At 49.7% G+C, this 15,198-nt stretch overlaps 1 protein-coding gene across 5 annotated transcripts in view; it reads left to right on the top strand.

The window, feature by feature from the left end:
* Positions 1-15,198, top strand: part of SUCO (SUN domain containing ossification factor) — a 1,613,753-nt gene that overhangs the window by 1,206,856 nt on the left and 391,699 nt on the right. For all 5 annotated transcript variants that reach the window (XM_069641200.1, XM_069641197.1, XM_069641195.1 and 2 more), the window contains one exon: positions 2,281-2,435. In XM_069641200.1, the coding sequence (XP_069497301.1) occupies positions 2,281-2,435 (155 nt within the window). The remainder of the gene's footprint in view (positions 1-2,280; positions 2,436-15,198) is intronic.

Raw genomic sequence — 15,198 nt, 5'->3', positions numbered from 1 at the left:
GTAATTCTACAATCCATTCCACAGTCGGCCATTGGGGTACCTGTTGGTGCTGTAGGATGTCATGTGGAGTGCTGCATTTTTCAGCTAATTCTTTCAGTCCGCTCCAGTCCTGTTGGGATGGTTATGTTGGCCTGCAGTCCACCCTCTAAGTGACTGCAGTTAAGGCATTGAGGCCTTCAGGTGGTTTGGCAGATGATGAATCTGTTGCAGCCATGTGCTTTAGGCGTTTTCTATTAATCATTGATCCCCCTTGGTCTCTTCTTTCATGCAGGAGGGTGTATTTGGTGGTCTGTTCCTTGTATTCCCCTCAAAGGTAGTACATGTAATGTATGCTATTCCAAACTATTATTGCTTCCTAGCAAACGGAGAACAATTGAGGCTTTTTCTGTTTAAGCCATTTGTGCTATTGTTCCTCCCAATCTGCCTGTAGAATGGGGTTTCACATATCTTCATGACCAGGAGACCCCTCTGTATTAGCTGAAAGGATTTATTGGGAATTCATTAAGATGTTGTTTGCATTAGAATAGTCAAGGTCTTCAACTGTTGGCTACTGATTGTTCTGAGAGACAACCCCTTGTGCATTTGTTAAGCAGGTCAGATCTACATTATGCATGCCTGACCTGCATGTTCCTCTTTGTCATATTTCCTGAGTAGATACCTGTGCGCTCACACGTTCTTTGGTGTCTTGTGAATGTCTGCACCTTGGGGATTCTGGTCCTTCAGGTGGTTGATAATTGTGATTTGTCTATTCAGCAACATACTGATGGCTATGGAAGCAGTGCACTCCTATGTGTGTGGATAGATGTGGGGTCATTCCTAGATTTTTTATTAATAAAGGATAATTACGCCCAGTCCTACTCTTCATCAGCCCTTAAACCCCTGCCCACCCTCCCTGGCTCAGAATGTGCATGCTTTTATATAATGTGGATTTTTCTGGATAATCCAGCCTCTTTATACTCCAACTTGCGCTAAACTGGGTTCATAAATGTTTAAAGCAACAGGGGTTCCTGTCTTCTGAGGTGGGACCCACCTCAAGTTCTCACTTTGTAAGGACAATGACCAGAAAGTGTAGGGCTAGTAGTAATGAGGATTACCAGTAAATAATGCAGGCACTACTGTATGTGTAAATAATCTTTTGGGCAGAGAAAACCTTTTGAAATATTTTAGTCACATGAGTTTAATTGTAATGCAAAATGTGTGTGTGTGTAATATGAAGTAGAAAAGGTCAAACATGATCCACATATGGTTAATTGTTAAAGTGATGGTGTATATTTGTGTAATATTTTGAGAGAAAGGCAAGATATTCACATTTGATGTTGGAGTTTGTGTTGTATATAACACTGCTAATCTAACAGTAAAACAACATGCATGGATCACTGGTAGAACGAGAGGGTAAGCAAGCCCTTGTCAAACATATACACGTATATTTGCTACTGGATTCTGAAATATCGCTTGAAAAATTAACCTCGCAGCCCAGATGTAACATTAAAATTCAGTTAACGCAAGGAATCACCACCATTATGTCTAAGGATTTAAAGAAATCTATATATATTTGTTGAGTAGTTTCAACACCAGCAAGATATAAATCACATTTCAAATTAGACAAATGGTTTTCTCAGGAAGAAGGAACTAATTGAAGCGACCATCTCTCCTAAAAACTCCCATCAAAAACGTGCAGGTTATGGACTATGGACAACTTGAGGAAAGGATTGGTAAAGAGTGGGGGTCTGGTGAACAGGGTGGCAGGAGGGAGTGGGTGGGGGGAAAAAACTGAACCTCCTGAATCATCCCAATGGAAAAATATGCAAAGGCAGACACCCCAACAAGTCGCAAACCTCTCCCTTTAATGTTATTGAAGCACTTAAGCCGCTGTCAGACTAAATATGGAGCTGCGCCAGGAGTAGCCTGCACAGCGGTTCTGCACACTAATGTGACTGCCTTGATCTTCACCAAGATGTAGCTAATTATCACGGGATCAGGGGAGGTGAACTTTTTGTTATCGTAAAACACCAATAGTATTAGAGGCTGCCAGTCATATGCCATCACCCCCACCAAAGCCATCTCGTTCCATATATAAACCAGTTGTCTCCTTTCCAGAGCCACCCCTTTCAAGTCCGTAAACATTGGTGTGTTTCAACCCTTGCTAACTTTACAAATGTAAACTTGCTGCTAGATTTGAATTTTGTAAATCTGCAAATGAAGCATGGTGTAGTAATATTGACAGCTGAGCTTTGCCATAGTTGAACAAATGACTTTAACCTATAATAATTCTTGTTTCAGGTTTCAGATCGACAAAGCTTTCTGGTTGTGGCTTTGGTTCTGTGCATCATTTTGGGGTTGATGGTCTGTGTGCAGCGTTGCAGAAATACATCTCAACTCAGTGAAGATTATAGCTCCAAAATTCCAAAGAGTAATAACTATCCAAGCCCAAAAAGGTATGTCTATTTAGTGTTTTGTTTTCAAAGCATTTTATTTACCCTGCACAATGGTTAAGAATAATTTCTCAGTCTTGTGGTGTGACTTTGACCATGCACGTCGATGCTCATGGGCGTTATGCAGTGCATTTCAGTAACTAGAATCTCGGCTAAGGCCGTGTAACAAAGTATAAAATGCCTTGTCAGCAAATCTAGATTTTGTGTTTAAAAATACTACAGAGAGGTTGAAGGTTTTTTCTCCTTAACAGCATAGATGTCCAAGGGGAGCACTTTTGTGGTGTGTTCCTTTGCAAGGAAACTTCAGTGCATCAGTGTGGTCCTTTCACACTTCTATAGGTCGTATGGTGGAGCTTCCAGTGCTGTGACTGATTATCAGTTAAGACAGGCCTGCCCAGGATTGTTGGTGATTGTTGATAGTCTCATTAACCCAAAGTGCGATCCCTTCCAAAAGAAAGAAAAGGTATGTGCTCCTAGCTTCCCCCTTGTGGAATGCTTAAACATCCACCAGGGGGCACTGGTGCAGCATCCTATCCGCTCTGTCACAACGTTATAGGCTCTGGATTTGATATTGAGCAGTAAATGCCTCCATACCTCAGTTTCCTTTTTCCTTCACACCAATGGCTTTCGGAAGTCTACAGCTCATTTTCTTCAAACTTAATTGTCTTTCTCCTATTTTGCAATATCACCTCCTCCCGTAAGGCTTGAAAGTCAGGATACCTATGCTTGTGGTTTTTCTTAGGTCCTTCATCCCAAGACTGTCCTGGAGCGGGTCGCTAATGTATTAATTGCGCTCCATAAAGGTAGAAACTGGGAGTGCCATTTTTGGTCTCCTATGCTCCATTGCATTCTACACTTCATTTGCACAATGACCTGGAGCCAGCAGCAGATGATTGGGAGCTGTACATTGCTAAAAAGGGGTCCCACTCCCAGGTATGGAAATGCAGAGCTGTGGAGCAAGAAGGATCACCTGGGCAAAGAACCCCAAGCAGGCACTACTTTTTTAGAAGAGCAGCTAGCACCAAATCTAACAGACTCTTAATTCAAGCAATGTCACTTTCCACCAACTACGGGCATGAAGGATAACTCGGGGGCTTGACTTGGAAGAAAGACAACTCAGAGTAACAACGGTTTGAATCCCTGACCCATGGTTGGGGACCTGTTTCTGGTATGTAAAAGATGAATTAACAGTTAATGACAGATTGTTTTTGAGAACATTCTAAAGGCTTTCTAATGAAATGTGGAAATCAAGCCAACGTTTTCTATTCAAAGTTTTACAATTAATCACATTGCACATACACACTTTCTAATTCTATTAGGGCCAACAAGGGATTAAAACAAGGCTGTGTCCTTGCTTCATATATTTTCAACTTGTACATAGCAAATGTACATGATGCTTTAACTGTTGCTGATAATTTTCTTCCAAAAGTAGGTCAGGACAGTGTCCACTGGTTAGGATACATGGAAGATATTGTCCTAGTGGATCAGACTGCTATTAGTCTCCCAACTTTCACTAAATGCACTAGCTGATTATGGCATTACAAATGGCTTACTGGTTAATGAAACAAGAACCAAATTATGGTTGTAAGCAAAACCATTAAGACATTGAAAAGAAGTGTGTGGTATATCAATTCACAAAAAGTTTAAATTATATGCAGTTTCAAGTATTTAGGTGTTAGTAACAAAAACAGAGAGGCGAGTGTTGAAAGTGAGGTGTCTGCCAGAGCCACAAGTACATTTCTGGCTGCCAAGAAATTTACCAGTGCCACAGGTGTTTTTTTCTGTCTGTGCTGGGTTTAATTGAGCTATACAACACCTGTATTACTCCAGGTATTTTATATGGCACAGAAACTTGCATGACGGCTAAATTTAACTTGCTGGATCAGTTGGAGGGCAGGTGATGGAGAACTGCACTGGGACTTCCGGCGTGCTGCCCCATTCAGGCAATAAGCATGGAATTGGATAATCTATCATTAAAAACTTTACTTCAGTTAAATCATTGCACAATATATATATTTCCAAAGCTTGTGGATCTGCTTAGAATCACATGCATTAATCAGTATTGCACATGATGTTTTTCATAGTTTGAAAAGGGACATCGACAGGGTGTGTTTGTAATACTATCCCTAGTCTGACGTATCCCGTACCCATGATCTCACACGTTGAGGTCCCTCTGATTATTTTTTTCCTCCATCGTGGATAGTCGTATTATCACAGAGTCCCGTAGCAAAGCTACTTTGGCGTTAATTCCCTTTAACTTCAACTGCTGTTTACCGGTCGCACTTTCTCGATGGCTAACTATTGGAGCCATCTCGATGCCAGATTCCGGACACCGAGACAGACGTTCGTTCCGACAACGGACCTTGGCCTACACCTGGCTTCGGATTTCCAGTAGAGAGAGCTGGAGGGATTTATCCTTTCTGTCTAGAGAATGCCTTCCCCAATTCCCTGCCCCGACTGCCTTTGTCTTGCTGCCTCTTTGTCCACTTTTCATTCTGGAACGTACTCTGTTTATATTTTGCCCTAAATGCGATCGGAAGTTCCTGTGGAAAGACACATAGGATGTGTAACCACTGCTTTCCCCGTGATCACTTGGAATCCCTCTGTGCATCATTCAAGCCCTTTAGGCCAAAAGCCCTCACGAAGCGCCATACTAACTGGTGGGTCGCACAGGCAATGATGGCGTAGTCGGAGACCGCTGCAGGGGATCTTCAAATCAGATCACAAAGGCTGAGGCAGCCGAGACTCCGATTCAGAGCTTGAAGACATTACTGAGGAACACTGTGATTACTGCATGCCTGTCCCCAGCCTCGAAAGGCAGTTGCAGCGCACTGCTATGAGGAAGGCCTCTGGCGACAACGGCACGCGCGCACACACACACCGCTACCCTGAAGCACACACCCCAGAGCCGTTGTGCGACGGAATCAACGAGGGAAGGCTGCATGCCAGTGGTTGGCGTCTCTCCGCCTCCCGATCCAATGCCGACTAAGCTTGCTGTGGTTCCACCACTGAACAAAAAAGAGGGGGACTGCTACGTGGAGGATTGGTTACGAGGTTAAATAATTCAAACAGAGTTTCTTAGTCCAATCTGTATTCAAAGAGATCAAATTTGATCAAGAGATCAAATTTGCATTCCCTCACAAAAGACACCATATCAGCCGTAAATGTGAAAAAATATATAACATCTTATTTAGGACAACATATAATGTAAGAGCATTCAATGTGACAATCAAAGAAAAAACAAATATAAACAACCGGTGAAGCCCGACTCATAAAGGCACATCAACATATGCATTTCTTTGAGAGATCATGTATATGGAAATGTATACATTGAACAAAATGTATGAAATGTAGAAATGAGTGATAAAGTCATTGATTGAAAAAAGAGCATAATCATACAAGATATTTAAACATAATTAACACAAGACACAGTGAGGTCACCGGCTTCGGTTGGCCGTTATTTGCAAAAGAAACACATAGCCTGTGGTATATGCACGTGAAATCTATTCGCTTCCTTTTTCAATAAGAAAGCTGTCTTAAACCCAGACACTGTTTTAAGTTCAAAAAGATTGGTTTAAGATACAGAAAGGAAATGGATCCTCCTTAGTGTTCCAGAGTCAAAGCGATTCTTAATCTGGGATCGGGTCTGCCAACGCAAGAGGGGGAACTAGCCGAAAACCAAAGGAAGTTCCTTTGGTTGTTGGACCTGTTGTGATTCGTGGTACAAGCTTACGGTCCTGTCTGTGAAAGACCTTGAATCCCCTCTCATAACCATGCGTTTCGGCAGTGTGATCATATGAGTTCAGTTTCTCAGACAAAAAGATCTGCCTTCGTCAGGGCAGTAGATAACAGGACCCTGTGATTGCAGAAGGAAAAGGGAGAGAGAGGGAGGAATCGTAAGAAAGTATTGAAAGCGGGTACAGGTGACCACTTACATAAGGTGAAGTCTTACACGTGTAGGGAATGTAGAACTATTCAAGTTAAAAAGATATGTATCTATCTGCATAATCATTTCTTAGACAACTGAAAACTAAATGTGGTTCCCATTGAAAGTGATATTCTAGAGGGGCCTGGCTAGCTGCGGGATGAGAAAGACTTAGGTCTCCTCTGCTCCCGCGACCGCAGCAAATATCCTGATAAAATAGCCTGAAATTCGACAACATAAGAGCTGATAATAACCCCGGAGGGTGTCGGATACCCTTGGGCACAAACGAGGCGTAGAGCAGAGGAAACCGCAGCCGATTCCAAGAAATACAACCATGAGAAGTTTCGAGGCGATCGGCATCCAGTTTCCAAAATGGCCGCCGGCGCGCACGGACGAACGCCCTGACATCGGAATCCAGCATGTTACTGTTCCGCAGTCGACATCGGAGGAAGAGAGTGGTCCCGGCGGGGCGGTGTCCCTCCCAACAGGCGGACTATAGCGAACCAGTGCGGAGGTGAGAGCGGAGCACGTATCGACCCGCGTGGGACGCCGCAACCCCCGCCGACAGCACTGCTACTCGAGAGAGAGGGCCACCCTTCCCGTGCGACCCTGCGTGTGAGGCAAACCTGTGAGCCACGGACGGTGCCGGAGCTGCTGGACAGCGTGGGAGAGGTCCCCCCCCCCCCCCCGGGCTCTGCTCCTGGAGGCTAGTGTCCCCCCCCCTCCCGAGCTCCGCTCCAGGAGGCGACGTCGTGCAAGACAGGCCAAGCACGCAGCCCCATACGCAGCTAGTGATATCGGTACCATGGGGAAGGACAAGACGAGGCAACTTTCCACACAAAGCAGGATAGATCAGTATACCATCCAACCGCCCCTGGCGGCAGACCCCCATCCGCAATCCGCAGACAAGATGGAAAAGGACCAGGGAAATTCACTGAAGGACATTATGGCCGCGATAGCCGATTCCCGCTCCTCAATGGAGCAGAAAATGGACGGGATAAGCATGGATGTGTCCCTCCTCCGACACAACCTTCAAATGCTAACAGCACGCACCGGGGAAGCGGAACATCGCATATCCAACACAGAGGATAGAATGCACAATATGCAACAGCAGCTCCAGAACGTAACATCCAAACTAAAGGTACTGGAGGACAGAATTGAAGATGGAGAGGGCAGATCAAGGCGTAACAACGTGCGTATACTCGGTATAGCTGAGAAGGCCGAAGGCTCCTGCATGGAACTTTTTCTAGAACAATGGCTGACTGACCTGTACGAGCCAGACGTCTTCTCCAAGTTCTTCTCCATTGAGAGGGCACACAGAGTGCCCACAGGCAGACCTCCACCCGGTGCACCTCCACGCACGATAATTGCAAAATTCTTAAATTACAGGGATCGCGATGCTCTACTGCAACATGCGCGTGCAAAAGGCACCGTCACATTCAACGGTTCCAAAATTGCCTTTTTCCCCCGACTACACCAGGCAGGTGCAAAAGGCGAGACACTCCTTCGACCACCTCAAAAAACAACTGCAAACAGTGGGGGTGAAGTATGGCCTGCTCTTCCCTGCGCAACTCAAGATTTACCATAAAGGGACAACAGTCCATTTCAATGATTCCAAGGAGGCTTGGCGCTGGGCTGAACAAAACATAGACGGAGACTGGTCGACCCCCCGTGACAACAGGGGGAAGGAACCGAAGGCCTCCACCAGACCAACAGCGGGAGGTCCGCCAACCACCAGCGCAGCACCCACCGGAAGAGCGGGGAGGCTGACCACTGCCCCGAGGCCTGCCGGATGCCCGAGGTCCCGTTGGGTCAACCAGGTTGAGCTACTGTTTTACTCTATCTACACGCACTTTCGCAACAGTAGGCTACACACACTTACCTGATGCAGTCGCGGTATGCCCCAAGACCGCGACGCAAGGAGAGCCCCCTCCACGAGTATTATTTTTTTTTTTAACTTCTTTTTATTGGTTTTACAACAAGAGGTAAAATGCATTCCCAACTCCCCTCATTCCCTCCCCCCCCTTGAAGGCAATTGCTTATGTCCGTGGTCCATTATCGCCATGGGCCACTCGCCGAAGATTATTAAGTTCATAACAGAGAAACCATCGTCCCGGCCACTCCTCTCTCTCTCCTGGGAGTGGCCTCTCTTTGTCCGTGAGCGCATGTGTTGGCACCTTGGAGTTGTGTCTATATTGTCCATTGTTTGCTCCGGCCCCGGCCAGGCCACCACCTCCTCACTCACTGTGTTCCCTCTGGTCTATGTTCCGCCCCCGTGTTTAGGCGGGCCAGCCTGTCCTCCTTCCGAGTCGTCTGAGTCACTCCTGTTGTTTTCCACCCCGTCTCCTCTGTCGAGGGTCCTTCCCTCGTGTTCCATGCCATTGCTATGCGGCGCTTCGCCAGTATCGTCATCAGGTCTTTCATTTTTGCCACGTGTGCCATCCGCCTGTCCCCCCTCGGGAACAGGCCCAATATATAAGACCTAGGTGACCAGGCTTGCATATGGAGTCCTGCCGCCCTCGCTTTATCCTTCACCATATTCCAGAACTCTGTTATTTTGGGGCACGACCAGAACATGTGCACCATGTCTGCTTGTTCTTCCCGACAGCGTGGGCAGCTGGGAGTTTGTCCTTTTCTTATCTTCGTCATTCTTTTGGGAGTTAGGTATGCTCTATGGACTATGTAGATTTGCAGCTGTCTGAACCTGGCATTCCTAGAAACTTTTTTCGTGTATTGGAGCGTTCTATTCCATTTTCCATCCTGGAAGGGCTGCTGGAGCTCCTCTTCCCACTTTGCCCGCACGTTCAGTATCTTCCTATTAGTGGAACCCAGTAGTTGCTCGTAGAGCCTGGACACGGTGTGTCCTCCTTCAGAAATGTCATACCAGGTATCCAGCGCACCCCCAGTATCCTCTGCCTCCTCCTCCGGCATGGTTTCCCACCTCTTCTTTATTGCTTGTACTAAGCTGTTATACAGGATGAACTGGCCCTTGTGCACCTCCTGCTCCTCCACCAGGGACTGGAATCCGACCCACTGTCCTTCTTGCCACAGGTCCCCTATTTGGGCTACCCCCTTGTCCTCCCATTGTGTCCTGTACGTGGCCAGGCTTGTTATGCGGGTATCTACCAGACCTGCCAAGGGGATCTGTCTCGAACAGGGGTCCTGTATGCCTTGCGTCTTCCAGGCTCTTTCCAATAGCGTTCGGCCCAGCTGGGCCATGTTAGGAAGAGCCCTAGCCTGGGCAGCTGGCATCCACAGGAGTTCCCTCAGGTAATATTGCCTGAGTGCTGGTCGGAGAAGAATTGCGTCAGTGGAAATATCCTCCCCCAGCCATCTCACTACAAATTGGAGTTGTGCCGCTAGGAAGTAATGCAAAAAGTCTGGGAGTTTGATGCCCCCCCACTCGTGGCTCCTCTGTAGTGTAGTCAGTGCTACCCTGTTTCTCCCCCCTCCCCACAGGAAGGTCCTCACCAAGGTGTGCAAGCGTTTAAAGAAAGCTCCGTGGATGTTGTAAGGGATATTGGTAAAATAATATAGGAGCCGGGGCAGGACCGTCATCTTCAGTAAGGCCGCTCGACCTATCATCCCCAGTGGTAGGGTCTTCCAGAACTGCAAGGCGTGCTCAATTTTGTTCAGGGCCGCCTGCGTGTTGGCTATGTGTGTGTCCATGGTATCATGGTAAATGTCCACCCCCAGGTATCTAAAGGTGGTCGGGGTCCATGTGAGGCCCAGGTGCGGCAGTTGATCTGGTGGCACTTTTCGCAGGCCCGCCAGGGGGAACAGTGAGGATTTCTCCCTGTTAACAGTGATTCCCGATAGTCTACCAAATGCTCCTAGTGCCTCAAGTAAATCTCGTAGGTGGGCACGTGGGTTCTGGACGTAGAGCAGTATGTCGTCTGCGTAGATCGATATCTGGTGTGTCACCCCGTCAATCGCTATGCCCGTATCCTTATAATCCATTCTTAGGAACACCGCGAATGGCTCCAAAGCTAGAATATATAGCATTGGTGATAGCGGGCACCCTTGTTTCGTACCTCGCCCTATCCTCCATTCCCCGGAGACAAGCCTACCCGTCTTGACCCTTGCTCTCGGGTCTTTGTAGAGCAACTTTATCCATCGAAGGAACCCCTGCCCTATCCCAAAGTGGGCGAGTGCTCCCAAAAGCCAGTCCCAGCTCACCGAATCACACGCTTTTATCGCGTCTAGTGAAGCTACTGCGCACTCCCCCTCTACTTGGTTAGTCCTATCAATGACGTAATGGAGTCTCCGGAGATTCCATGTCGTGTTCCGTTCAGGTACATACCCTGTCTGGTCAGTGTGGATCAGGGTGGGTATCACTCTCTTGAGCCGGTTAGCTAATGCCGCTGTCAGGATCTTAGAGTCCTGGTTTATCAGGGAAATTGGTCTATACGACCCGCACTCGAGGGGTGGTTTCCCTGGTTTAAGTATTGGCACTATAATGGATTCCAACATGCTATTCGGGAGCCTCCCCGTCTCATATGCCTCCTCCAATGTTTCCAGCAATCTAGGGGCTAAACTGTCTCTGTACTTCTTATAGAATTCCCCCGGTAGCCCATCCGGCCCCGGGATCTTCCCTGTCGGCAGTTGAGTGATTACTTCCGCCAGTTCCTCCACCGTGAGGGGAGCATCCAGCATTTGGGCCTGCTCCTCGGTGAGTTGCGGGAGCCTGATTTCCGCGAAGGCATCCTCCAGGTCCCCCTCCTCCCACTCTTGGACCTTTGTGTACAGCTTCTCGTAAAATTGCGAGAACACCTCGTTTATACCCTCCTGGGACCTTACCTCCTCCCCTTGACTATCCCGGATTGCATTAATTGGTTCCCGCTTGGCCTCCTGTTTGGTTAGCCAGGCCAGGAGCCTGCCGGGCTTATCCCCCTCTGCGTGCAGCCTCTGTATGTACTTCCCATAATCTAGGCGCCCTAGTCTTTCCCAAGTCACCATGCACTGTTGCCGCAGGGTGGTAAGATCATCCTGCTCTCCTCTGTTTTCCCCCGCCCGTTTCTCGGCCCTCTCAATCTTCCTTTCTAACGCATCCAGTTGTGTTAGGGTTTCCCTCCTGAGTCCTCCCGTCTTCCCCATTGCCGCACCTCTGACCACCACCTTAAGGGCCTCCCAGATCGTCATTGTGCTGTCCACGCTACCCGAGTTATACTCAAAGTAGTCTTCTATCGTGCCTTGGATATGTTCCTGGAATTCCCCGTCCAGCAGTGCTTCTGCCCTTAGTTTCCAAGTGGGCGTGGGGGCCCCCCTGTATGTATGTGCCCATGTGACTCTCAGGGGGGCGTGATCAGACAGGGTTCGTGCATGTATATGTGCCCCAGTGAATTCACCTAGTGTTTCCCTTCCCGTGAAAAGGTAATCCCATGCGGAGCACTGTAATGTGTGTATCCCCTTTCCCCCTCATGTACCTTCCTCCAGATGTCTTCCAGTTCCAGCTGATCCATTATTTTCCGTAACCTCCGTGCTGGCGGCGCTGGTCGTTTATGCTTGTCGTCCGACCTGTCTAGTCGGGGTTCCAGTGTGCAATTGTGGTCTCCAGCCCAGATGATCGTAGCATTCCTGTACGGGGCCAGCCGGGGCGCGAGTGACTCAAAGAAGGCTGTTGCGTCATGGTTGGGGGCATAGGTGTTCACCAGGCACACCACTCGGTTTTCCAGCATTCCGTGGACAATCAGGGCCCTACCCTCAGTGTCTTTTTCCTGGTTGATGAGCTGGAATGGGATGCTCGGAGCGATCCAAGTTGTCACCCCCTTGCGTAGTTAGAGTACGTTGAGCTGTACATCTGACCTCCCCATTTCTTGGCCACCTTGGTTTGTTTTCCGACCGTCAGGTGCGTCTCTTGCAGCATTGCAACGTGGGCTTTCGTTTTATTTAACCAGGTGTAGACCCTCAGCCTCTTGACGTATGCATTTAGCCCTCTAACATTCCATGTGACGATGTTTAGGTCATCTCGGTTCTTGTGGGGCAGGCGTTGGTGGCCCCCTCCATCCCATGGGCCTGTGTACTTTCATGTCCTCTTGGTGTGCCTCTTCCGGGGGTCCTCGTCCCGCATCTCTCCTGTGATACTTTGTGTCGTTCACACGTCCTCCTTCCCCTGCGTTTCCCCGGGGTTTAGCTGTTCTTGCGGTTCTCGGGTTCGGTTTTTTATTGGTGTTTTCCTTCAGTGCGGTTCGCTGACCCCTGGCGCCAGGGGTCTGCCCCGCGTGTCCACCTTCCGTGCCTTCGCCATGGTTTCTTTGTCTGCCATGTCCTTTTCCCCTCATGCCTTCACCCTGCAAACTTAGCCTCCTAACAACTGTAACTAGAAACAACAACAACAAACGCCCAGCCTCCCTCCCCCTTCTCGGGCCCCACCGCTCTCCAGGTGCCGCCTTCTTCCCCTCAGGCGCACTTGTCGCGGTGTAGTGCCTTAGAACTGGCACTATAAACATTGTCTCTGCTTGGGGTTCCTACTGTGGGTCTTGGCGGTCCAGTTCCAGAAGTCTTGTACTCCCGGTATAATTCTTTGGTTTAGGCCTTGAACTTGTGAGCTGTTGGTTATCCTGCTCTTTCACTCTTCCACAGGGAGTATCATTGTGTCTTCTTCCCGTTTTGTCTTTAAATTAGTTGCAGTGAGGTGGTGTAGCAACCTGTGGCTCGCTGCAGTGTTCCTCAGATTTTGTCTCGCCCAGTTTGCCGGGCGCCTGGGTCTTGCGTTCCGTCTTCAATCTCCTTCTCTGCCACGTCGGGGCACCTCTCTGTTCCGTCTGTTCCCCCCTTCCGGCTGCGGGAACCCTTGTTGGTCCATCCACAGTTGGGCGTCCGCTGTGGTCTCAAAGATCTGTGTCCTTCCGTTATGTAGCACTTGGAGCTTAGCCGGGTATAGTAGCATGAACTTCACGCCCGCAGCCCGAAGGCGGTCTTTGGTCGGCCAGAACTGAGCTCTCTGCCTTTGCACGAGCGCCGTGTAGTCTGGGTAGATGGTTATCCTGGCTCCGTTCCGGGTTATGACTCCACCATCTCTCGAGAACGTTAGGATTTTTTCCCTGTCTTTAAAGTTCATGATCTTTGCGATCATAGGCCTCGGTGGTGCTCCCGGGCGTGGTTTCTTAGATAATGCTCTATGTGCCCTTTCCACAACGAAGCCCTGGGACAGGGTCCCGGCTCCCACCGCTTGGATCAGTAAGTTCTCGATGTAGTTTGTGGGATCTCTGCCTTCCTCCCCCTCCGGCAGCCCCACTATGCGTACATTGTTGCGTCTAGCCCTGCTTTCCGCGTCTTCGACTCTGCGTTCTAGCGTACTGATGCGTTCCAGTGCCTCTGACATTTGTGATTGGGAGGTGGTCATATCCGCTGTATTACTCTGTACCTGTTCTACCGTTGTCACTCTCTCCGCCAGGTTTCTCGTGTCTTGCCGAAGCAGCCCCACATCTACGATTACTGCATCCAGCTTGCCTTCTATCGAAGTCTTCAGTGCTTCTATGGCCTCCAGGATACTTCCTTCCACCTGTTTGATCTCTCCGTGCTCCACTTGTGACGTTGCCGTGTCCATTTCAGCCGCCTCATGCTGCTGATCTTCATTCTTTCGGGCAAATGACTCCATGACCGTCTGCCTCCCCTTGCCACCTCTTGGTTTATCTGGCATGTTGGCTCCGGTTGCTGTATGCCAGTATGCGGATCCTGCTCCTGCCGTTTCGTAGTGGTAGCCTATCGTTGTTGCGTTGGGCCGGGGTCTTTACTGTGGTCTTCCTCTTGTGCGGATAGCCTCTCCCCGTCTTCCGTGGGGTGGTGTGCCCCTGGCTATTTCTTCCGTGCAGGTGTGTATGGGAGTAGGCCCGCCCGTTGTGTGGTTCGTGGCACTTCCAGGGTCTCTGTCGAGACAGTTTGAGTGGGCTGTGTCCTCCCACGTATGTCCTATGATCCCCAGGGCGTGCCCGGGGTCGGGCGTTCAGGCACCTCTTTTGTCCAACGGTCCCCAGGTCGGGGCCGAATGCTCCGTTCACCCCCTTCATCCTCTGGCCTCGGGGTCTCTCTTCTCTTCCCCGGCTGTGGCTCCCGGTGCCCCGACCACCAGCCTCTGCTCAGGCTCTGCCACCCGTGCTTACTGTCGGGGGGGCCAGTCCACCAGGGGGTGCCCGGCTGGAGCCCTCGGCACCTCCAGCCCCCCTTGCTGACTGTCAGGGGGGGGGGCGCACCCTCCAGGCCTCCGACGCCGCCGCTGCCCGCCTGGTCTCTTCCCGCTCTGCCGCGGCCTGTGCTACGGTCTGTGGGCGTTCACGCCTCCTCCGTCTATCTCGGCACAGCGCTGCGGCGCGTATCTCAGTCTTCTTCCTTCTCCCGGGCGGCTCGGTGGTCTTCACTGGGCTGGTTGTCCGCCGGCGGCGCCCCCGGGTCCTGTCTTCCTTCCTCCTGCACCTGCCTTCCTCTCCGTGGCGAGCGGCCTTTTCAGCGAGACGCGCCCGCCATTTTGCGTGGTGGTACCGCGTATCTCGCGCTCTCCGTTTCAGTCTTCTCAGTCACTGATTTTCCTCGAACTTTCTTCTGCGTGTTCTCTGGGCTTTCCGATGCCTTCCCCAGCTTTTTCCCCTATCGTTTTCCTTCTGTTTATGGCCTTTTTCAGGATCTGTCTCCGGATCGAGTGGGAGCTCTCCAAGACTAGCTCACGCTCGCATGGCCGCCAAGCCACGCCCCACTCCACGAGTATTATTATCGTGGCGGTTCCCCCATAGCCACCCCCCCAAGAGAGGGCTCTCTCCCCCTGGGATCCAAGCCGGTGGAGGCTACCTGTACTTGAAGTTAAGTTAAACGCATGTAAGGTGTCCAGTTGACACCAGTGGTTTTTTG

Source organism: Ambystoma mexicanum, chromosome 1q (assembly GCF_040938575.1).
Source record: "Ambystoma mexicanum isolate Mex_15411 chromosome 1q, UKY_AmexF1_1, whole genome shotgun sequence".
Taxonomy (NCBI): domain Eukaryota; kingdom Metazoa; phylum Chordata; class Amphibia; order Caudata; family Ambystomatidae; genus Ambystoma; species Ambystoma mexicanum.
The sequence above is the reverse complement of the archived record's forward strand: the minus strand, read 5'-3'. Positions and strand labels throughout refer to the sequence as shown.